Here is a 25,003-nt window from a genome sequence, read left to right as displayed (position 1 = left end):
CCCCTGGGAGGGACTCCATGAAGGAGCAGAGGAGGAATGTGAGGAGTTCTTCGCCCGATGATGAAGCAGCAGCGTGAAACGTGTAATGAACTCACTGCGACCCCCATTCTCTCTTCCCCCTGTGCTGCTTGGGGGGCAGGAAGGTGGTAGAGATAATGTTAAGCCTGGGAAGACGGAGAGGTGCGGGGAGGTTATCTTGTTTTCTGTCTCATTCTCCTGCTAGTTTTAGAAATAAATGAATAGTTTTCCCCAAGTTGAGTCTGTTTTGCCTGTAACGGTAACTTTAAGGGTTTCTCCCCGTCCTTATCTCAAACTTCGAGCCATTTTTCTTATATCATCTCTCCCTATTCTCTTAAAGGGTAGGGGGAGTGAGAGAGACTGCATAGTCTGGCCACAACTGAGACTAAACTATGACACCATGCATCTGAAAAAGCCAAACTGCTTCCTAAATTCATATATTTTCGCAAGCATGGTGGCTTTTTTTTAATGTTAAATTCTCATCCAGAAATTCATTGAAAAACTTTATCTTTACGTGGAAAAAATTAAATTAGTTTAAATTACAGTGAGTGCATAACTAGAGGTTTCTGATAACCTACAATTATCATGGTTCATCCATCTTCAACAAGATTAGTGAAAAATAAATGAAATAATAGAGGCAGTAAAAAAAACCAAATAATATTTGCCCTGAACTGCCCGTATGTTAATTTGCTTAGTATCACTGGAACAGAATCTTTTTGAAACAGGATTTGTATGCATAGAAGAGCAACAGGAATAAGAAAGAATAGTGGGACATTATAATAATCAGCAGCTATGACCATTCAACTATCTCATAAAAGGTATTTCAATCAGACTTCAAGGAAAATGCATTTAATAAAATGCAGAAGGACTGCACAGAGACCACTATCATCAGCCACATCCAAGTCTGTAAAAAGACATTATATTACACAATAGAAATAAATTAAAAAAAAAAAAAAGAAAAAGTCCCAAGCCAAACCAAATAAAAAACAAAGACAGACATCACTTTGGACGAATTCAAAGCCATCCGATGCAGCCTGATTGTTGAACTGGTTTAACAACAGTTATGGGTGAACAGGCAAAGAAAACAGGATGGATACAATTTTCTTCAACTTTAGTGACGCATATGATTGTATAATATTTTGATTAAGACACTATAATCCAACATTGAAATGATTCTCAGGTAGGCTCAACCTGGCTGATAATGGGACAATATAATGTCTAACTGCTAAGTCTCCTAGTGCAGCTGTAAATGGAGAATATTTGCAAGCACGTGTCATGGTAGTGAGTCCAGTTAATAAGCTTATGCTCTTTAATTTTTTCATTAGTTTAGTGGAAGAAAACAAGATTTTAGAGATGATGCAAAAACAATTGCTAGTTATGGCACTTGAAGAAGTAGGGGGCTAAATTGAAGAGTGCTCTGAAAAGATTTGTGAGAATTAATAAATTTCTGGAAAGCCTGCCTTCCAGTGAATCAAACAGCCTTATCTATTTAACTTGTCAAAAGCATACTGATTTGCTTATTGTCATAAATACTGTCACAGGCAGCAGAAATTTCATGTGAGTGCGCTATCCAGGTTAACAATCAAAAGTGTGACAAAGTCAAATTCCTAGAATTTAAAGCTTGACAAATTTAGACAGAAAATAGTGTGATTTTTTTTAAAAAAAAAAAAAGAAGGCTATTTAAGCTTTGAAACAACTTTCCAACTAGATGAGCACTTCATCACTGGAAGCTATTCATTCTGAGTTAGATGTATTTTCTAAACTTTTAACATGAATTGAGGCTCATTCAGTTCTTGCTGCATTGAGGAAAATGGTTGAATAGTTTATTTACTGAAAAATGCAGACTTGGATTGACGATAACGATTTTAAAATATTTGATAAATCAAGCTAATAAAGTCAGCTGTATTTTATTCCAAAACTATGTTGTTTATTAAAAAAAAATTGAAGTAAATGTGACACAGAATTAACTCATCCAACTTTCCCTATCTATAATAATATGTCTATAGTCAGACCATTCGTTGCTTTTCCTGTAAAATCTTAAGAAAGCAGCAGGCACTGGCTGAGCATTAATTTCATTTTAAGATAAATGTCCAAGTAAAGAGAGAAGGTAAGCACCTCCTGGAAGCATCTACTTCACTCCCTTCCTGCAGAAGAAGCTCAAATCAGCAGTATAGAACAAATGTGTACATTACAGGCAACTAAAGCTAAATGAGATATATTTCAGCTTTAGAAATGTAATTTCTGTAATTGACTTTTGAGCACTACATAGACAGAAAGCCCCTCCCAACTACTTAATTTTAGTGTTAATTTATTTTGTCCAATTTTAAATTTTTCACAACAAAGTTTTATATTTTTTCTTGCCCTGCAAGCATATGTCAGGAAACAAAAATTAATTATTCACACAGCTCTAATCCATTGGCCAGTGTCTGTAGGCAAACTAGGTGATTACAAAGGTATGTTCCAGCTCTGCCTCCTACAAATCTGCTGCTAAGTGGCTGTAACAACTGACTAGGGAATACCGTCCCAGAGTTATCACCGAGAACTGCACATGGCTCAGAAATATTCCATTGTCTCCTAGAGTTATATAAAGCTCTAGTTACATTCTTTCTTTCTACTTTTCTCCTCAGAGTTTCTGACAACCTCCACCAGTCTTTCTTTCACCATGATGGTATTACTTATTTTCCTAGTTTCCATCTGAATAACCGTTCTGCTCAATGACTAGACCATTGTACTGTTCACTTTTGCACTACAATAACTTGGCTAGCAGCCTACCACTATGATTAATACATTTGCATCAATTGGCATTTTGCAATTATTTAATCATTATATCAGATACGCTTTGCATAAGAGAAGGTTTCTCTGCAGTTAAATACTAGTATGCTAGACATGACGCAATACGGATGCTGCAGACAAATACTGACTTCCCACTAGTGGCCTCAGTACACTGTCCCACATTCTGGCCCTTTTTAGTGTATTTTGTCACATGTGGATTTTTTCCTGAAGTAATTTTTAAAATTGTCAATGCTTAATCTGTGAGTGCCGAAACTCAGCACCAACAGTCACCTCTCACTGACATTTTTTCTATGTGCTGCAGTTACCATGGTACCAACCTGAGTAACTGATGTCTAAATATAGGGCAGGATAAAGGATATATCTTTTCAACAACTAATAGAATGATGTAAAAATTCAAGGAGATTTTACTACTTCAGTAAGTCAGAGTACTTAAAATACTGACCACTTTCATCATATAGAGATTCAAATACTTAAATATTGGTCATAACATATTCAGTGTACTTTACTGGCTTTGATGGAATTGTTCTGAAAAAAAAAGACACATTCTCAAAGAGGAAATTTATGGGTAACTCACAGCCATATGACAGAGCATACAGCAAGTCTATCAACGACCGTATAAAGAAGCACAAAGAATTTTATTTGCTGAAAAATGCTGAGTGCCAGAAGCAATATGGAGATACCGTAAGGATTTCACACAACTAGGCTCTGGTTTTTACAGAATGTCTGCACTGAGTATACTTGGTTCCAAAGAGTGTTTGTGTAGAGTAACATTTATCAGACTTAAACTGACTCATGAAGTATGAACAAATACTATTAGAATTTCATGAAAGCTGAACTGCATGAAGAAGCACACTGAGATTGTTTCGTCTATCCTTACAGTTTTCAGGAGAACATCAAACAAGACATTAGTGTCATAGCAATTTGAAAGAATACAGTTCTTGCAGCACTAGTCCTCACACTTGCCGTAGATCATCAGAAGTTCAGCTCTCATGGTGACAGTGCTGATCTCAGACATAGGGTGAGCTACAGGGAGCTTACTGGTGAATTAAAAATTTCATACACATTACTTGATCTACCAGTTCTCTAATGGTTCCACAGGTGTAAGGACTTTGGAAAGATGCAAAGCAACTTTTCAGATATAAGAAGCTAATTCTGTTTTTTAATATCATGTAACTCAGCTCATGTAAATAAAAGACCTGTTAAATGACAGAAGAATACCTCCAATCCAGTGCGAAGTCCCCTGAATATTTCAAAATTTCTATAAATATCTGCATTGCTAAACTATTGTTTGTAGCAGCCCTGACATTCTGTGAGACTAACACCATATTTTGATGTGATTTCTAGCAGAAACACTGTTCTAGTTCACTAGCTGTTACTGTATAGTCGGGGAAAAATTATTGCAAGGAAAAGCACATTTTAAAATGTCAAAACAACTGTTAAGATTCAGAATGCAAATTCTGTGTCTGTTATACTCCAAAATTCCCTAAACCACCATGTCCAGATTCTCTGACTGCAGGGGTGCTCCGCACAATATGTGATTGGGCTGGTATAGAAAGAGACATTCTACACTTGAGAGTCTTTTTGGAGATTACTTGCAAAGGGAAGAAAACATTGGGAACTTTCCAAAACATATCATGAACAAAATGTTGCTGCAAAGGCAGCAGTCTTGCTTGCAGAATCAATTTACACTTTTTCAATTAAGCAAATACCTTTACTTTATTTTCACTGAACAAGGAATAAATCAAGACTTTTCTGTGTTTCTCTATTACTTCTCTAGAAGCAATTTCTATTTAGGGCCCTAAAATATTCCTATGTTAATACCTACTTTTAGAAATATAAGGATACTGTGTTACATTCGCATACTGCTGCTTCAAAATGTCAAATAAGTAATGAAGAGATGGGTATATGCCAGCTTTGCCTCTTACTCCGTAAAACAGAAAAATTTTGTGCCACACTGAAGTAGACACAAATACTATAAAAACATCATTCAGGTTATGAATCTTTGTAGTTCATTTCTGTTCTCTTAGGCAACATTTCTGGATGTGCATCCCTGGTCCTTCTTCATTAAAAACTATCAGTCTAGAAATCAGGTGGCTTACTTGTGGAATTATGATTTAAGAAGAAATCCAATAAAACTTAAAATAAACTAACTCTACTCCATGAAGATAAAAGGACTGCAGCTCTAAAATCCAATTAAATCATCTTACCAATAAACCATAATCTGAATTTCAACATTAGGGAAGGCAAGCTTTAACAAAACTGAGTACCCTCATCCACGAGGCTGGGGGTAGTTAGGAGCTGAGCTCCTTCTAATCCCACACATCATGCCTCTGCTCTGGTTGTCAATCTACGCTCATTTGCAAGCTTGCTTCCTTAGAGAAACTCATTCATTTGGCAGCCAACACCAGCGGAAGGAAATAGTTTACAGCATGATATTTCCAAAGGGGGACAGGTTAGCATACCATAATCACAGTATTCACTGAGGTTTCAAAAAGGTAGAAGAGTGCACACACTATGAGAAAGACATATAGCACGGTCTATTGTAAAATATGCTCAGCATTTCTATTTGCGAGACACTGGTGTTTCTTTTTCTAAACTTTAAGAATTCCAACTTAAATCTTCTGTAACAGACATTTGTTTCAGAATCTTTATTAAATTGTTTTAATCCTCAAAATTGTTTTCAAATAAAAATCCGCAGAAAACAAAACCACTTTGTTTATTGCCTGTTTAAAAAATCTAATTGCATTAAAAAAATCTAATTTCATCTAAAAAAGAACTAAAAACCTTTTTAGCTGAAAATTTCACACACTCTATCCAGAACTTTCAACAGGGACTAGGTTTTATGTAAAAGACATGCATTTTGCTGTAAATTTGCCCAAGTTTCTGTAGCACATTCAGTAACTAAATTCACTCTAATTTCTGTTTATGCTGACAAGGCTACAGGAAATGCATCTCTGGCAGCTGTGCTGGTCTTTGGCTGCTCTATGTCTATGAACTTCAAGACTTTCCCCTACACAGTGAGTGAATTACTCTCTTGGTAGACCTAAGAAAACTATAGAAGGTAGTGGTTGACTGGAGAGAAACCAAGAGTCAGACTGAGGAGTAGACTGGCAGTGGAAAGGCAAAAGCCAGGGAAAGAAGCCTTAGCCTGAAGAATGGCATGGGAAGAAAATCATAGAATCGTTTAGGTTGGAAAAGACCTTTAAGATCATCAAGTCCAACTGTCAACCTAGCACTACCAAGTCCACCTCTAAACCATGTCCCTAAGCACCACATCTACACCTCTGTTAAATATCTCCAGGAATGGTGACTTCACCACCTCCCTGGGGAGCTTGTTCCAATGCTTGTCAACCCTTTCAGTGAAGAAATTTTTCCTAATATCCAATCTAAGAGGTGTTAAAGAAAATCGAGTCTCTTTATAGCTCTAGTGTGAGGCAAATATGCAGAAAAACCACTGGCATGTCATTGAAGACCTTCAATATTTGAAAAATTGAACCTAAAAGCACTTGATAGAGTTACTTTATTACTTGTCAGTATTAGCATCAGCTATATAAAAATCTGTATTTTCTATATAAGACAAAGATATTGAGATATACATGCACTTACAATCACAGAGCATTACAAACTGGACTTCCTAGATTTTATCCTATTCCAATTAAGTCCACATGAACTGGACTGGGTTCTAAAAATGCAAAATATCATGCACAAATGATACATATACCTTTCCTTTCGTGAAATTGTCATCTCCAGTTCTGATTAACTTTCTTCTGCCAGTATCTCCCAAAAGGCCTTGCAGCATGATATACACATCTGCATCTGTTCCTGACCCAGGGGATGCTCCCGTAGTGATATAGAGAACATAGCTTTTCACTGTTGGGAAAAAGAGATCAAAGGTTTACCAAAGCTTAATCAGTTAAAAAATAGGTTGTTTAATAAACTACTACTATTATATTTTTTTTTTGGTCCTGTCCAGAGTGATCAAAAGGCCAAACAGCATTATAATGCTTAGAAAAGCACATAGAAGCAACATAATTAAAATTTAAGAACCACTATTATAAGGAATAATAAGCTAGTTTGTGAGTGAGCCTGAAACACAGACAGAAGAGAAAATGAAAGAGAAATAAACACATCACAAATTGTTATAAAAACATATAAATAATACTCTACCACACACTTGCATGCCTTTAAATACATAACACTCCTATGAAACAGTTCCTAGGCTATGGATGATACTAAACTACTCAAAAAGCACATCTCTGCTTTGAACCTCAAGGAGTTCAAATGAAGCTGAACTCTGTCAGAAAGACAGCAACTTTTGTCTTTTCTCTGGATCATGGTCCAGTCAGTGACTGATCGCTCTACACTGTACCCATTGCAGTTATTGGCCTCAGCAGAGGATTTCAAGAAATGCGTATTCTCACATGCTGTCTTACCTACAACTCTTCAGCTGGGCATTTCTTGGATGATTGTTTATGTTAAGTATCTGTTTGTACTACCAGAGAACTGCATAACACACTGGTGATCTGGCACCCAAAATATGAAAGAAGCTACATTTTTAAAACATTCAATTGAGAAAGAAAAAATATGAGGAGAAGGTTAAGAAAACAATATCTGCCCTGATGTTAAATGCTTGAACAGAAAGAAGAGCAGCATTTGTAAAGTTTTTAACTTCCATACTCTTACAGGAAAAAAAAAAAATTTAAAAGAGAAAAAGCTTTCCCTGGGAATACCCCACAGCAGTACTCTTCTCAAATTCATATGCAAGGAGCTTCCACCCTATTACTTTTCTTGAGACTAGCTTTGAAAGCACAGCAGAAAAGGCAAGGCATGCGTAGATTACTTGAGCTATTGATACAGCTCTTAACTCCTGGAAAACACTTGGACGAGACTGAGATATTCTCAGTCCATTTAGGACAAGAGATCTTCCATTCTTCACTAACTTTGATTATAAAACCTCTAAAGAAACATAGACCAATCTAAAAAAATCCAGTCTTGAGGTGATCAAGCACAACTTGTATGAAGGAATTTCATGACATATGAACTGCTAGGTCACAGAAGGACAATGCCTGAAATTCTAGGAACACCAAATTATGAGCTTCTGTTGCGAGGGGCCATGGATCTCCTTCTTATCTGAAACTACAGTATTACAATTATTTCCTCTGGATTTCCTTTGTTACTTCTGGGAGAGAACCAAATCATATTATTGAGAAAAAGCTGAACTCTGAGTACTGTTCAAAAGTTTTTAAATATTTTCAGTGCTGTATGCTTGCTTTTTTTTTTTGTGTCACAAACTGATATCAATCAGACTTGAACGCACAATACTCAGTTATAGGGACTGGGGGTTTTTTTGGGTTTTTTAAACACTGGAGTGGATTGGACCTAGCCATGCATCACTAGCTAAAAAGAATAGAAAGTATCTCCTAAATCCCATGGACTGCTCTGAAAATATTAGCCATCATCACTGACCACATCTTTTCCAATGTTTCTGATTTTTTACAAACCTGCTGGAAATGGAGAGCCAGCTGTGAGAACTGGAAGCTCTGCCACTCTTCCTCCTTCTTCATCTGCAAAGTTGTGACAAAATGGAAATTCTAGAACACTTTTACTTTCTCTGTGTTGAAGCTTTACCTTAACAAAGAGCAAAAAGAAATACCTTCAGCATCAGTTGTGTTCTAATGGAAGCTATAGCAAAAGACATACTATTAAACAGGCATGACACATAATCTCAATATTAAAAAAGAAGATGAAATTATTTTTTTCTAAAATGTTTTTGAAAGCAGCCTTTTAAAAGAGAAGGAAAATATATTTTTCCCAATTAAAAATAATGAAAATCTTGTCAATATTATTGCTGTAGAGATTGTAATAAGGGAAAAAATACTTGTAGTGGTCCAAAAAGGTTCCTTTATGTAATCTATTCATCCAGCTTATGGCAGAAAAAGAAGTGCTGATATGCCCATTTCAGCTCCTAAGAAATTTAAATATGCCACAACATTTTTCAGTGCTGAATATTTTCTCATTCTAAGTAACGGGAGAAAGAAAATGAAGTGTTTCTGGGAAAAACTGAAAACCAGAAATTAATAAAGTTTTATGGTGTGTGAATATATCTACCTGTACTTACGTGTCATGTGAATATATAGAATGTGTTACTAAGTATTTTAATCTCTACAAAATTCTGTACATAAAGTAACAAAAGGTTGATCCTGAGCTAAGTAGCTTAGTCTTACTATAAGGAAACATAATTTAATAATGAGGTGTCTTACACTGTGGTACCAGCAGCTACACTAAGAGATAAAGTCCCATTTTCTAAATGATTTAAAGCTATATCAGAAAACATATTTAAAAATATGTTGCAGGAAGTAACCCTGCTTTGAAAAGGGCACAGAAAATTCACTCATCCATTTCTTCATGACCTACCTCACTAAAATGACCAAACATTTAACCCAGTAAGCTCAACCATCTTTGGTTAGCAATTGTCACTGTGAGATGGTAGCATGATTTTTGTCTCCAAAAGACTCCTATTATTCTTCATTATGACAGATACATTGCAAAGATTTTTTAAAATTAAGTCTAAAGTATAATGTTAATATAATTTCCCTTTCATACTAACATCTACATTCCTGAACAGTTTCTTGAAAATTGGATTTCATGTACTGTGCTTTATTTCTTCAAGAAGTGAAAGAAGAAATAATAAAGATGTTAGCTATTACATGCTTCAGAAATAAAGCATATCTTAATTAATTTTGTTCTGGATATTATGTTATAATGATTTCAATTTCTGCAAAAAAACACCAAAAGAATTATTTTGAAGTTATAGTTATAAAAGTGAATTCTGAGTCTAAATATGGAATTCAACCAACTGCACCTGCATTTACTTGTGATAGAAGGGGGAAATCTCAGACTCTCTGTGAGGTGCAATCTTGTAAAATCAAAGTAAAATAGCATAGAAATTACCATCCTCGTTCAAACCAGCAGTGCAAATAGACTGCTAACTTATCTTTAATAACAGGTATTATCCACAACATCTTATATCAATCTAGTTATTTCACACCAGGATTCAGTCAGTCCTGCTATAGAATCCATGCAATAACAGAGGACATTTCTTCCTAAATGTCTTCCTGAAACACCAATAATTTACATATACCTCAAAGCAGGGAAATTAATATTTTCTTTCTTTTTCTAATTCTACCTAATGTAAATGAGCATCTTTTCCTCAGCATAAATTATGTTGACTTTTTCCTAACTCAGCTTTGAGTTCTGAGTTAATGAAGTGAAACAGGCTAATAGATGTCACTGTATTCAACTACCAAGTTTCTCTTATGAAATTTTTACTGTGGTTCACTCTCTCCTACAATATCCAAGAAGTAGTCTTAATTTTATCAATCGATTTGTTAGATGACTACTTCGTCTGGCTATAAATATGAAATTAACAACCTGACTACTATTTAAATGTCAGGAGGTTCAGCTCACTAATGTCATGTATTGGACAGGAATTTTTTTTTCCAGTTTTTAATGAGAACAAAATATAAACATTAATGGACAAAAGTGTGTCTGCAATTTGAAAGAAGATTATTTTTTGCCTTAGACTTCTTTTTATTTTGCCAGCATAAGAGGATAAAGATATTTTTTATATAGTGAAGTGCCACAGCAATTTCAGTGCAATGGTAGATTTTAGCTTCAGCATCTTGGACATCAGAAGAAAGACTGTCATTTTTACTATTCACTTCTTTTTTTCACATGCCAACTTAAAAGGCAGATATTTTCATCAAAAGGTATTTCTAGTGTCTGGCTTAATTATTTGCCTTGGATCACTGGGTCTACAACATGTAACAACCAATTTGGAGTTATGTAAATTCTGCAATGTATGCCAGTGGGCACAGTTCTGAAAAGACACCACCAGATATGCTACAGATGATGGCACATCTGTATATATACCCTCCAGAAATCCATCTAACTTTACAAGATTTTTGTTATCCATAGCTATTCTAGTAAGTGTTTTGAGCAGTCTCTGAAATTATCATTCTACAAGCGTTGTTACCTGATGCACTTATTTTTCTGAATTAAAAATTATGTAAATTCAGACAGAATTGAAAACTGGAAGCAATAACCATAGAAGATGAAAAGAAAAACCAGAGAATTTTACAGTGAAGACACAATAAATAATTGTTTTAGTTTTTACTTTTTACCTCACAGCAATACCAAGTCTCTCCTTCTCCAGCTTCTTCAATTTCTAGGCGAACTTTGAATATAGTATTGAATTTCTTATTTAGTTCAACTGAAGTCTTATAAATCTGATTTTTTTTAAGGGATCCTTTGGGGAATATGACTGAAGTAGAGGTACCTTTCCCACCACATACAGTCAGAGACATTTTAGGATTCAAGGAACTAGAAGAAATATCACTAGTTGTGACAAGGACATCCCAAGTCCCTGTTGAAATTAAACAGTAGAAAAAAAAAATTAATGGGTTTGCTGAATATCCAAAATAATACAGCAATTTTTAACAGGCTTAGTTCATGACTAGCAACTCCTTCCCAGCTTTGCACTGAGCTAAAATATTGGCACAAAACAGGTTCACACATTATCACTGATTTAGTGAGAAGCATAGTTGAACGCCAGCCCTTCTGTAATAATGGCTGATGCTTTAGAAATGGGCCAGTCCAATAGCACTGTGCAGACGAGACTGCCATTTCCATATTAGAGTCTTATGAAGAGCCATACCAATCTGCTGATTTTTTTTCCCTCGTAAATGTTTCCTCTGATGATTTTAATTTTTTTTTTCTAATCAACACTCAAAAGCAGCATATTTTCTGCTAGATAGTACTGGTTATCTTTGTCTTTGGTCAAGGAAGGATATTTTTTCATTTTAACTTTTTGAGGGGCTACTTAAACTAGAATGTTAAGATTTGCTACATGTATAGCAAATATATATATACATATATACATATATATATACGTATATACGTATATAATAAGATACTGATGAGATAAACTGGTTCAGAGCTTGAAATGTGATATTTTTATCACAGATCACTACAATTATCATGCCAGCAAAGTACCAAACTTCATCAACTTCTTCTGTGAAGATGTGATGTTTTCTGAGAGGTTAAAAATAGTCCCATACAACAGCACATAGATTTGCCTACTTTAGGGACACAGAAAACACTCAAAATAAGCAGTTTACTTTAACAAAAATTTCAAAGTTATATTGAAAAAGAATAGTAGCTTGTGTTCAAACTAAAGGTATAGTTTGAAGCACTTAGTCTCTTAAACATTCTAGATGAATTGGCAGTCACTTGAAGGCTCATAAGGACTGCAGACTGATACCAGGTAGGCTTCTGAGTAACTTCTGTAATTCTATATTGAAGAGATATTTAGCTAAACCTGCAATCAACAAGACAGTTTTCAGAATCAGAAACTCATACTCATAAAAAGAAATAGCACAGATTTAGCTAGTTTTAACATTTGAATTCCTGTTAATAGACTATATGGAAAATTTAGGGCTATCAAACCCATGTTTTCCATTTTTAAAAAAACCCATGACTCCTGCAGAGGGTTTGGTTTCCTGGGCTGGTGTAGAATTGAGCCTGACCAGGGTTTTTTGAGATAATTTAGCCCTGTTTATGCAAAGTCAGGCAAAGTATGGATTTAATGATTTCAAATAGCTACTTTGTAAAACACTGTATGTTGCTTTGAGTAATGGAAACAGTGACTTTCTGGGTTTACATTCATAGTCCTGTAAAGTCCAGGTTCCTAACCACAACAGACAAATCTTTATCTCCTACTATAAACTAATGCAAATAAAGCTTTATTACCTTAGATCAGGTGAGGTGCCATGAATTCAGGATGTGGTGAAGATAAGTACTCACCATCTTTAAAATAGTCTAAAATAACTTCAATTGTTATGACTTCATGGATAATCATAAATAGCTACCATTTTCATGTCTACGAACATTAAATATAAATTAAACCAATGATATCCATGAAAAAAATGAAAGTCAAATGAAAATTTATCATATCCCCTGTGACATAATCCAAGCTTTTTTAGCCCTTTAGTACTGAAGTATTAAGCCTTTAAACTTTCAATGTATAGCTGCCCAGGAAGACTCAATGGAAGGACTGTCTCTGTTGGATCATACAGTAGCATACATTGCTATTACATTATAACTACATTGTATAATCTCTGATAAATTTGTCAAGATCCAATTTAAAAGCAGCTACATTAAGCTTCTTTCCTTCTCTTTAGTTAAGTCTAAAAGACAGCTATGCTAAAAATTCATTATTTCTTTCTTAGAAATCTTTTAATTTTCACAGAATGGCATTAGCGGACTGCTGAAATCCATTTATTTTTAAGACAACTTTGTCTATTAGCCTTAATAACTCTTTTCCCTCCTTGATGTGTAAGTCACCATTAATTTGATAGATCACAACTGTGTCCATTTTGAACATTTCATTTGCTAGTCTTAATATATCAAGATTTTCCAAAACCCTTTCCCAAACAAAGACTTGCCATATTGCCAGTCATCATGTCTTCTTAACAGCTATTCCAACTTGAATTAATCCTTCTGGATAGAACCTCATGAAGTTCAACAAAGCCAAGTGCAAGGTCCTACACATGGGTTGAGGTAATCTCAAGCACAAATACAGGCTCCGTGGAGAATGGATTGCAAGCAGCCCTGAGGAGAAGGACTTGGGTGCGCTGGTGGACAAAAAGCTCAACATGAGCTAACAATGTACACCAGCAGCCCAGAAAGCCAACCGCATCCTAAGCTGCATCAAAAGAAGTGTGGCCAGCAGGTCGAGGGAGGTGATTCTCCCCCTCCACTCTGCTCTCATGAGACCCCACATGGAGTATTGCATTCAGCTCTGGAGCCCCCAACATAAGAAGGACATGGACCTATTGGACTGAGTCCAGAGGAGGACCACAAAGATGATCAGAGGGCTGGAGCATCTTTCCTGTGAGGACAGGCTGAGAGAGTTGGGGCTGTTCAACCTGGAGAAGAGAAGGCTCCGGGGAGACCTTATAGCAGTCTTCCAGGACCTAAAGGGGGCTTATAAGAAAGACGGAGAGAAACTCCTTAGCAGGGCCTGTTGTGATGGGAATGAGTGGTAATGGTTTTAAAATAGAGGAAGGTAGATTCAGACTAGATAGAAGGAATAAATTTTTCACAATGAGGTTGCTGGAACACTGGCACAGGTTGCCCAGAGAGGTGGTAGATGCCCCGTCCCTGGAAACATTCAAGGCCAGGTTGGACGGGGCTCTGAGCAACCTGATCTGGTTGGAGATGTCCCTGCTCCTTGCAGGGGCGTTGGACTAGATGACCTTTAAAGGTCCCTTCCAACCCTAACCATTCTATGATTCTATTGTAAGTGACCACAATTGCACATAGCATTCCCGGTTAAATACTACTGTTTCTATGTAGTGGCATTAATTCTTTTAAATCTTCATTATTAATGCCTACATACATTGTGGGGTCATAACGACTTTACTCACAGCCATCACTGTCTCAAAAGTTATCCTACAATCACAGCCATCACAGCCATCACAGTCTCAAAAGTTATCCTACAATCATACAACAAACCCAGGTATTTATCCTAGCCATATCCCGCTGATGAACTCTTGTAGCAGAAATCATTACAAGACACGAGGATACAGATGTTTTTAGATTGTTTGTGCCTAATAGTACTCAAGCTTTGTGCTACAGAATTCAGTTCCATTGCTTTCCTCCAGTTCTTAAAGTTTATCACATAACCTCTTCGTGTCCTGATACCATTCTTAGCTTTGTAGCACCAACAGGTTTCATCAGCATATTCATTCTCTCTTCTCTAGCTCTTTACAATTCTTCCTTTTACTGTCACTTTCCACTTTATTATTATTACCTAATAATTTCCCACAAAGTAAATAAAATTCAGTACTGAAATGTAGATGGATTAGATGTCAATACATTTCTCTTGCAGGAAAATATTTCTAAAGAGTATCAACTTCGTTTTACAATCTATATTTAGTAAAGTCATGATGCATTCCTTCTCATTTCCTATTTGCCTCTACTGTCTTAACTATTCTTTTCTTCAAAGTGCATTATAAAGGTTTGCATGTGGTTGATTACTAGGTCTATAGTCACCTACATTCTGCCTTTTATTTTCTAGATGGATCTATTACCTTTTTTACTTTTGAGTCATACCTTTTGTCTTCATAAAATTGTTTAAAATCCTTGCTACTAGATCCACTTCATTTTCCAGTTTCTTCAATATTCTTAGCTAATTACTCCTTTGGTTGTCACTATTTAACTACATGAAACTCGAAATTCTATTTGCATTTCAGATTGGGTGATTTCCAATAACCTCATTCCCATTAGCAATTTTGGTTTTGCTTCCCTTGCCAACATTATGGTTCCTTAATGAAAACAGAGACAAAATATTCTATTTGTTTAGGGATTTTACCTACATCACCTTCACTCTGCACTCTATTGTCCCTGTATAGTTACACATCTTTCCAGGTTCTATTAATAAGTAAATGATTGAAGAACCTTTACTATTTGTTTTAATTCTTTTATAAAATCTGACTCAACTTGACATTTAGTAAGTCCCCTAGTATCCATGTACTTTCTGATCTCTAAGGTTTAGCACTCTTTGCTGATCAGTCTTTTATTTCTCTATTCCTTAAGGGCTCTCTGCTTGTCATATTCATTTTAAAGTTATTATACACCCAGACCAGAACTGATTTTCAGTGGATTCAGAGCTGATTATTAACAATCATAGACTAGAAAATATTAGCAAATCTGCACTCAGATTTTTGAGGACTATGTGTGTGGCAAAAACTGGAAGGAAAATGTTTTTACATAGCTATGTTCAAACACTAATTAAGGTGCATAAAGAAGGATGCAAGATTTCTCCCACTTTTCCTACTATCAGTGAAGAAAGATCTGATGGACCATGACCAACCTTTGGCTTCTGCTCTGAATTACCCTTTGGAAAAGCCTGCCTTGCTCTGTGGATTATGTAGAGCACCTACGGAATCTATTTTTTAGAGACCTGGAATACTTGCGGTGGTGCAATACAACTATTTCTTATTCTGAAATTGTCACTGTTCTAGCTGCTTATCCTATGCTTATATTTCCATGGTATTCTGTCTTTCTATTGCCTCAGCAACATTATTTTTCTGTTTCCTTAGATAATATAAGATATTTGCTAGTGGACTAAGTACAGATAGCTAAATATGAGGATACACACTACTAGCTGTGTCTCCAACTATGTACAATATAAAACTCTCTGAGAATAAAATGAAATATCCATGAGTATATAAATTAATAAAGATCAGTTCACAAAACGGCTGATTTAGAATGCAAATTCACACCTTCAGATTACTTAAACTTTACATAGCTTGGTCTACCAGTTCTGATTCAGGTTTCATAAATGGACCCAAACCAACATTTTACACCTCTTCAAAAAAGACATGTGAGAGAGCTAAGAAATCCAGTACTCTGGCAAAGTGTAAAAGACTTACCATATTTTCAGTGTCTAAGTTGTTTCTGAATTTCGAGGTTTTTTTCATTAAACAATTTGAATAGGATATTGGGTTCAGGTCAACTAACTGTTTGCAAGAACTTATGCCATTGATATAAGTAAAAAAGAAAACTGCAAATAAAAGCAAATGATTCTTGCAAATATAGGAACATATGGGAAAATCTCATTCTGCTAAAAGAGTTTTTGTATCTCTTCTTGTGATTTCATCACTATTGCAGGAGCCTTCTGCTCTGCATTGACTGCCATATGGAACAACCTACCTCCTTCTGCTTCAGCTTTTTTCTAGCCTTAACTGAAAACATAGTCCTTCATTGCCTCCATCATTTAATATCTCCCTTCTGCTCTAGTCTTTCTCCCCTGAACATTATAATTGTATTTACCCATTCTGAAAAGTGTTTGGAAAGACAGTTTGTGTGAGAGATGCAACTCACATTTAAGCTATATTATTTCTGTATTTTGGGTTGAATCTTAAAAATAACCCCCAAAATAATATGAATTACAATTAAAACAGAAGCTGGAAGGAGCTTTGATGATTTTGGATCTTACCATAGATCTTTTCTGTCAACATCTCATTCCTGACTTTTCCAAGAAGTTTCAACATTCGTTCCGTCTGTGCATCTCCAACTCCACTGTCTAACCATTGCTGGCAAAGAAATACGTATTGGCCATCAGTCTTGCCTGATTCACGGATGACAATTTGGTCCAGGTACCATCCAGCTCCATAACCCACATTATGGTGCTCAACAAGCACTTTGGTTAACTGTCCAAGGTCTACTGCTTTTATTTCAGAGATACAAACCTGAGAAGGTAAAGGCAAAAAAATAGCAAACTGATTAAACCATACACTTTATCATCCATCTTTAAGAAGATTATATTTGAAGATACAGATTCATTTCAATGCTGAAGGATATTTTTGTTTTTGATAGAAAATAAATATACAGGCTGACATTCATATTTGGAGACTCTGGTCAGAAAATACGTGGATTCTTAAATATGTAAGTTTTTCCTTGTTCATGATCACTGCATCTCAGACTTTATTATGAAAAAACATTCCAATATTTTGGGCAGAAAGAAACCTCAGAAAATGAATTTACTTACATAAGTCTTATGAAAATTGAAATTCAACCAATCCATCATAACTGAAACAAAGAGAGTGCTTCAAATATCAGGATAGGCCTCGTAAATTGAAGTTTGATTTAGATAAGGCATTTTATTTTTAAACATTTCAAAGTCTTTTATATTCCAAGACATCCTATTTTTCAAGTGGGAAATGTCGTATTATTCAACTGAAAAGAAATACTGACACTGTTGATGACTGTGCAAACAAAGGAAGATACTGACATTAGAAACTATAACTAAGGCTGTGCACGCATACAGGCAAGAACTGATGTGCTCTTCAGATGTAAATAGACATCTGTTTAAATATTGCTGCGGCTATCAGTAAACAAAAGCTAAATGGCAACTGTACTAGTGCATGTTGGGATGAATAAATTATGTGAGTGAGAGAATGAATGTGTTCCATGCAAGAGATAATATGAGTGGGTGGGTAGATACATGGGCATGTGTGTGGGTGACATTAAAAAAAATCCAGATGGATAGTAGAAACAGACACTATAATTTTCATTTGTTGCCAACCGGTTTGCCACCAGGCATGAAAAAGCATAGGGACCAGAAAGTAAGAAAGGAAGAGATGATTTTTAGAAAGAATTATGTCATCTGGTCCATTCTCCTGTCTGTGTCAGACTATTCTCTACAACATGCTCAGAAAAAGAAAACATCAGAGTTATTATTCCTATCACAGTCTCAGGACTTCCAGCATTCTTACCTTGTTATATCCATGATCTCCCGAAACAGTTACCATGGCAAGTTATACCCCTTCGTACAATGCATGTGTAGCCCAAAATAAGATCTAGATGTGAGGAACATCTTTTAAATAACTTTTGGGGGGCACTCATTGCTTTTTAATTTTATTCTTGGCAAATTTTATTCTTTAAGCCAAATATAATTTTCTTGTCAGTCTACATGACCCTTGACTTAGAGGAAATAGCCTGTATTGCTAATATTCATGTTCCTTCACAGCTAACTCTCTCTGAAAAAGGGACCTATCATTAGTCTCATTCTTTGTGATAATAATTAACAGTCATTAGACAACAGTAGTCATAATCACCCATTGTTATCAATGCATTCTCATAATAATGCATTAAATTGCCTACTCCCTCAGCATTAGCAAGAATGTACTTTTGGTTGATGTCATTATATTTTGGTTTTTTTTCCCCACTCGGTATAAAGGCATTCAGGACTGCATTAAACACAGTACGGAAAATGTAATTAATGAAAGTCAAAAAGATTTTATTTAAGTTGTCTTGCTTTAGATGAAGTGTTAGCTACACAAAATTACAATCTGTATCTATTTAACCCATTAAACTGGTGAAAAAGTTAGACATACAATTTCTTAAATAAATATAAACCAGCCTTACTTTCTGCAGTAATTAAATCAACTTTACTGTCTTTTCTTACACTTTGTTATAATTTTCTGCCTTCCTGGCTTTTCCTTATATTCCAGTCCTTTATCAGTCAAGAGAGATCCTTTTTTTTCATACCTCAGGTTTCTTTAACTTTCTTTTTTCTGCCTGTCCATTCCATGTTTTCCAGGGATATTGCTGACATAATCTTGTCCCTGAATACAGCTTGCCCTTTACATCCTTTCCTTTCACCTTTTATTCTTAGATACTCTCACTAAAACCTCATTCCAACTTTTTTATTAATCTACTTCTATGTAAAAAGAAGTAAGACTGATAGTAGTATATCAGACCACAGATGTGTCTAGTCCAGGGTTACTGTTGCCAACAGCTACCAAGAACAGATTTCTAGGGAAGAGTTGAAAAACAGGGCAAATATATAGAGATGCTTCTTGAATATAAAGTCTCTCAGGCTTTAGCAATTTGTGGTTCAGAGATTTCCTGAGCCAGAGATTGTGTCTTTGCACTTAACAGCCCTCAGTGAAAAGTTGTCTTCCATGACAATGTGCAATGGCTTTTTGCACCAACATGCATTTTACTATCTGCAACATCTTGTGCCAGAAAGTAAAATGGATTAATTATACACTGTGTAAAGAGTCACCTCTTTTTGTTTTGAAATTGCCACCTGCAGGTTTCATTTAATTCTCTTGAGTGCTTATATTTCATGAGAAAGTAGAATTACTAATTTTCTCCATGCCATTTTATTTTTCTTATCTCTCTCTCCCTTCCTCTCATCATCCCTTTTCCAGGCTAAACAGTACTTGTTTGCTTAGTTTTCCCTCGTACGGCAGATATTTCATATTACTTGACACTCTTCTTGCACTTCTTAAGACAAGTGAATCAGAGAAAAACATAGCATCTATTATGCACCAGCATCAGAGAACTTATCTAGGGGCACAACTGTATTTTCTGCTTTGAGGTGGCTGCTTTTTTTCTTTTTTTCTAATAATTCCTAAACATTCGATCTGTTCTGTTTTGGTCTGGTTTTGCCTCTGCTGAGTACTGGGCTGACGTAACTACAGAGTTATCCTAATGCCCAGGTCACTTTGCTATGGGTAAAAGTTATTTCAGAGCCCGTCATTTTGCATGCAAGTTTAAGTGGTTTTCCCCACTCACAGCCATTGCTTTTCATTTAGCAACAATTATTTTCATCTGTCATTTTATTACCCAGTCACTCAATATAGTGAGGTCCTTTTGCAACCTTTGCCACCAACTTTCACATTTATTACCTTAACTTAGTATCCTCAGAACACTTCGCCTTCTCGCTGCTCAACCCTTTCCTAAGGACCTATTGCACAACGAAGAACATGAATACACAGAATATCTAAGCTGAAGAAAACTTTCATTGTCCACAGTAGAAAAACAGATCACCTAAACGAAAGGGTCTGCATGAGAAGACACTCTGCACTCTTCTGCTCAGTAGAGTGGCTTTGATTTCCTTAACACTAACAGCTGTGTCACTGCCTCTGTATTAACATCCAGTTTGAAACTGCTATATAAATTATTTATTTTGAGACCTCCAGCTTACATCACAGACTATGTACCTTTATGTCTTTTATTAATTCTTCTAATTGTCTATAAACATTTGCCCTCAAAAATGCCAAGCATTAACTTGTATTTTTAATAATATCATCCAGGCAACCAACATCAGAAGGCTCCTCCTATATATTAATAGCACAGTTTGGACCAAGGTAGTAGGATTCTGCAAACAAAGACATCTTAAAATAAAAAAAAAAAGAAAAAAAAAAAAAAGAAAAAAAAAAGGAGGTTGCAAGACTCTATAAGAAAAAGGAAAGAAAAGGAAATAAAAACATACCTAAATATTTTGAGTAGGAATACTATGGCTGAATTATTAAATATATCCAAGTCCATAGCAATTTCACCTGGTACCAGGACACTAAATACTGTTACAAATCTAACACTAGATTATTGCTATGAAAAGGAGAGATTAAGCATATTTTTTTAAAGAGGTATTTAATTTTCCTCAGCAGTAAATAAAAAGGGAGGTAAACTTCATTGAAATATACATACTTACCTCTTTTCATTCTTGCCTAAACACTTCATTATCTTCATTTTACAGTAGGAAATGAGGTACGCAAGGAAGGTAAAAAGATACATTCAGATCATCAGGTAAACCAGTGGCTGAGCTTAGAAATGAATGTAGGCGTCCTGTCTGTGAGTGCTCTATACACTGTATCACACAGTCCATTTAGAGCAACAGTTGTCTAAAGACAATACTTAGAGCTAAGCTAGCAGAAATCTGACAAAGAAGAAGAAAGAGAAGCAGAGGAGGTGGTACTGGAGTCAGAAAAAGATACAGGAAAGTGTAAGTAGGATGATTACAGAAACGTTCTTCTACACAAGGAACAATGAACAATCCAGTGACAAAACAAGCACGCAGAGGATAGGGGTCTATAAAAGCAAAAACGACAAAGAGAAGAAGAAGGAAAAAAATGTTCATTGTGTCTTCCAGTAAAAGAAGGGAAATCGGATGAAACCTGTATGCGACAGTTTTACATAGGTCTCAGATCAAGTGTCGCCCATGCTACCACAGGAGACTGTGGATGCTCATCACATGTTTTAAAAGGGTTTACACAAATTCATGGAAGAAATATTATCAATCACTATGGAACATAAGGATAACATGGCTGGTTTCAATGTTTCTATATTCAAGAACATATTTTGACATTATAAAGCAAACGAAGGAAGAATTGTCTAAAGACAAGGCTGCAAAGCAGTGGAATAGGTTCCCTAGGAAACTTATGGCATCTCAGCCAAGAGAGATTTTAAGAAATGGCATAAAATAAGTACAGGGGATCCTGCTTTATTGTACAGGCTCAATTGATCAATTGAAATTCGAAAGGCTGAGTCTAGGGTATGTGTGAACATGTTGTGTAGATATAATCATTAAAATGGTGACTACCAAAGGTTGACCAGAAAATCTCTCCTAGAATTTATCTTGAGCAGTCTCAATATGTTTATAAGCAGCTTTACCTTTTTGCAAATCTCTGTATAAATGGATTAATTAACATATAGAAGCTAACACATTTAAAACCTCTTTTTCAATTATATCTGGACTGACTTTTTTTTTTTAAAAAAACCCCAGATTTTAAAGGAGCAGTTACTGGAAATTGCTCTAATATTCACAGAAAACTGAAAAATAAGTCATATTGGATGGGGATCTGAGCAACCTGATCTAGTTGAAGATGTCCCTGCTCCTGGCAGGGGGGGTTGCACTAGATGACCTTTAAAGGTCCCTTCCAGCCCAAACTGTTCTATAATTCTGAGAAGTATGCCACAGAATTTTACATATCATTGTATTCAATTCCAGTTTCTAAAAGTTATTGGTGCTTGAAATGTTCTTACACTGTAATCCAACTTCATGTAAAATGTCCATACTTAGTAAGCAACACCTTTTCCAGAGGTTTCCACAGTGTAACATTAATGCTTTCATTTGATAATTGAAAATAAATATGCTATTGGAAGAAAGTAATAAAACACATTAAGTAAACAGGCAAGGAAAATAAGTCAGTACTAACCTGTCCTCTTTCAAAATGTGAGTGTCTTAGTCTCCTTTTGCAGGAATCTCCTTGCTCTCCACATACTGTGATAAATACATCTGCATCAGTCCCTGATGCAGGCAATGTTCCCGTATGAACACTGATTGAGTAAAGAACTTCTGTCATGAAAAATCAGTGATACAAGACATTACCGAATCAGCTATTCAGCAGTCTAATTACCAACCATTATAAACCAATTTATTTTAGGTAGAAGATTAATTTCAAGACCAGGGAATGAATATATATATCACAGTACAGTACAGTGCAGTACAGCATTAGAGATAAAATGTCTCTTATGAATCAATGCAACAATTCATGCTTACATTACAGAAAAAGAAAAAGCTGTCATAGTTCTGAAGTCTTATCCAGTGGTCACTGAAATCAACAGAAAGAATTGCACTGATTTTATTAGGCTTTGTAACAAGCCTTGAATTCTTGTAGGAATTAAAGATCTTAAATTGAGCTAGCATTTACCAACTCTAACAACATTTTACGAAGAAAAAACACAGATATAATACAGATGAAATCCACTTTTTGTTCTGGATAAGATGAATTCTGTTTTAGTCTGGCAATTTGATAATTGTGGCCACTGTCAACTAATACTTTCAGGAAAAATGGCTCAGCTATTTAAACAGATATGCGTTGTTATTGTTATTCTTCACCACAGAGGATGGCTTGCCATTACTTTTGGCTGATGAATTATATAGTACAGATTTCTTGAGGCAGACAGATAAATTTTTTTATGGGTTCTGTAAGCTCTGTGAAGAATTAAAGGTTATAACAGACCTTTATGATACATTTTCATTTGCAGTGTAGCCTTCAGTTAAGTATTAAATGCAAAAAGTTTTAAATATTTTAACTAAGACTTCTGTTCATAGAGTATAACAAATGAGAATTCTTTTATAAATATTTTATAAAATGTAATCAGAACAAAGGAAGATGTTATCATATTTTAAATTCAATGATGAAATGAAACTGAGCTTCTGGGGCACAAATGAAGTTTGAAGAAAACCTCAAAAAGATTGTTTTTTTCTTTCTGTAGTTCATGCCATTATGACTTTGCACATGCCTTTTTTAAATCTATGATTCAGTACCTTGCCTATGATAAACCAGACTTTTTCTAAAATTTCAACAGAAATATACTAATTGGGCTTTGTGCATTTTTTAGACTTTCTAACTGGTACTTAGACTACTGAAAACAATACACGTCAGTTGTTTTAAAACAGAAAAAAATGCTTGAACAACATGCATTTTTAAAGACTGCACAGTTTACACAGGTGTTTGGACTGAATCTTTAAAATTAAGTTTGAATGGTTTTTTTAGTATATAGAAAATGCTTTGCAGTCTTGCCCCTTGTGTTCATCCCATTAGGCAGTTCACAATTTTGTGTGTGTGTGTGTGTGCATTTGCTCATGTATTTATTTCTTAGTTTAGCAGCATACCTCTGAGTGGTGGCTTGTCTGGCCTGACCACTGCCAGCTCTGTCACCATCTCAGATCCATCTTCTCCAAACAGACACTGTGCTTCAGTGGGAAAGCCCAACTCCTGTTTAGTGTCCAGGTCTTTCAGCCGAAGCTGCAGGGAGAAGCAGCAGAAGAAACTAATTTATCATCTGAATTATTTAGTTTCTTATTTCCATCTCAGCAGGAACTGTCATTTCTTCCTGTTGTTAATGTCTGCACACACTTTATAAAAGCTACCTGATTCCGGATAAGAAAAGCTACAGTAGTTGCTGCAAACCTCTGATTCTGCAGCCTGATATTTATAGGTATATTCTTCATGGCATATTGACACAGGCACAGGACCTATTTGTAGGGAACCAATAAGGATACAGGTTAAATTGACCTGTATATACTTGCAATTTCAGAATTTCAAATTAATGAATACAGTTACATCAATCTTAATAACATATGCTCATTTTTCAAAACCATTTGTTTTGCCTCTTTTCAATTGTCTACATATGACTTGGTCTATCTCAGCTAGGATTTTGAAAGTTGGCAGAAATGAGTTATTCAATGTTCTTTAGGGCTCCCTGTGGAAATAAGGTTTTTGAAGAATGAACTCCAATAGAAGGTGCGAGCTTAGGTCCAGCTTCATTCCACCTGTCTTTAAATACTCAGTGGAGTATTAGGCTCCAAAGTTGTGAACTTAGAACATCAAAACCAACTGAGGAAGCACAGCCTTGGGAGCTCACCTATCCTAGCTATGAATAGTCAACTCAGATCAAGAACTTTATCCTAGGTCAAGTCATAAAATACAAAATCACAAATGATTAAGCATATGCAGAAGCTTTTCTGGTAGTTGTTCTATGCAGGATTGAACTTGATACATAGCTAATGACTACAAGTTTGCAGAAATGGTTTCTTCAGACTTCAGAATCTCTTTGTATAGAAATATTATACCTAAGATATTATAAACAAAACAAAATTAAACAAAAATTTAATTTCATCAAGACATTAAGTAACTGAAATTCTTAGGCAGGGATTTCCAAAATTACTGTGGTGACTTATTAGCACTACTGAAACCAGCGGCAGCAACAAATGTCTGTGGCTCATTGTACAGGATACACGTACTCAGGTTTAAAAATCCTGAGT

At 35.4% G+C, this 25,003-nt stretch overlaps 2 protein-coding genes across 3 annotated transcripts in view; one reads left to right on the top strand and one right to left on the bottom strand.

Moving 5' to 3' along the window:
- The window catches only part of LOC104474368 (DGAT1/2-independent enzyme synthesizing storage lipids), a 688,180-nt gene that overhangs the window by 330,543 nt on the left and 332,634 nt on the right, over nucleotides 1-25,003 (top strand). The window lies entirely within an intron of this gene.
- The window catches only part of RP1 (RP1 axonemal microtubule associated), a 181,203-nt gene that overhangs the window by 23,526 nt on the left and 132,674 nt on the right, over nucleotides 1-25,003 (bottom strand). Inside the window, 6 exon segments of the mRNA XM_086742338.1 lie at nucleotides 6,533-6,681; nucleotides 8,313-8,439; nucleotides 10,995-11,236; nucleotides 16,877-17,129; nucleotides 22,389-22,528; nucleotides 23,852-23,984. Coding sequence (XP_086598464.1) covers nucleotides 6,533-6,681; nucleotides 8,313-8,439; nucleotides 10,995-11,236; nucleotides 16,877-17,129; nucleotides 22,389-22,528; nucleotides 23,852-23,984 — 1,044 coding nt within the window.

Source organism: Chlamydotis macqueenii, chromosome 2, assembly GCF_036417535.1.
Source record: "Chlamydotis macqueenii isolate bChlMac1 chromosome 2, bChlMac1.mat, whole genome shotgun sequence".
Lineage (NCBI taxonomy): Eukaryota > Metazoa > Chordata > Aves > Otidiformes > Otididae > Chlamydotis > Chlamydotis macqueenii.
Note: the sequence above shows the minus strand (reverse complement) of the source record. Positions and strands in the feature narration are given on the sequence as shown.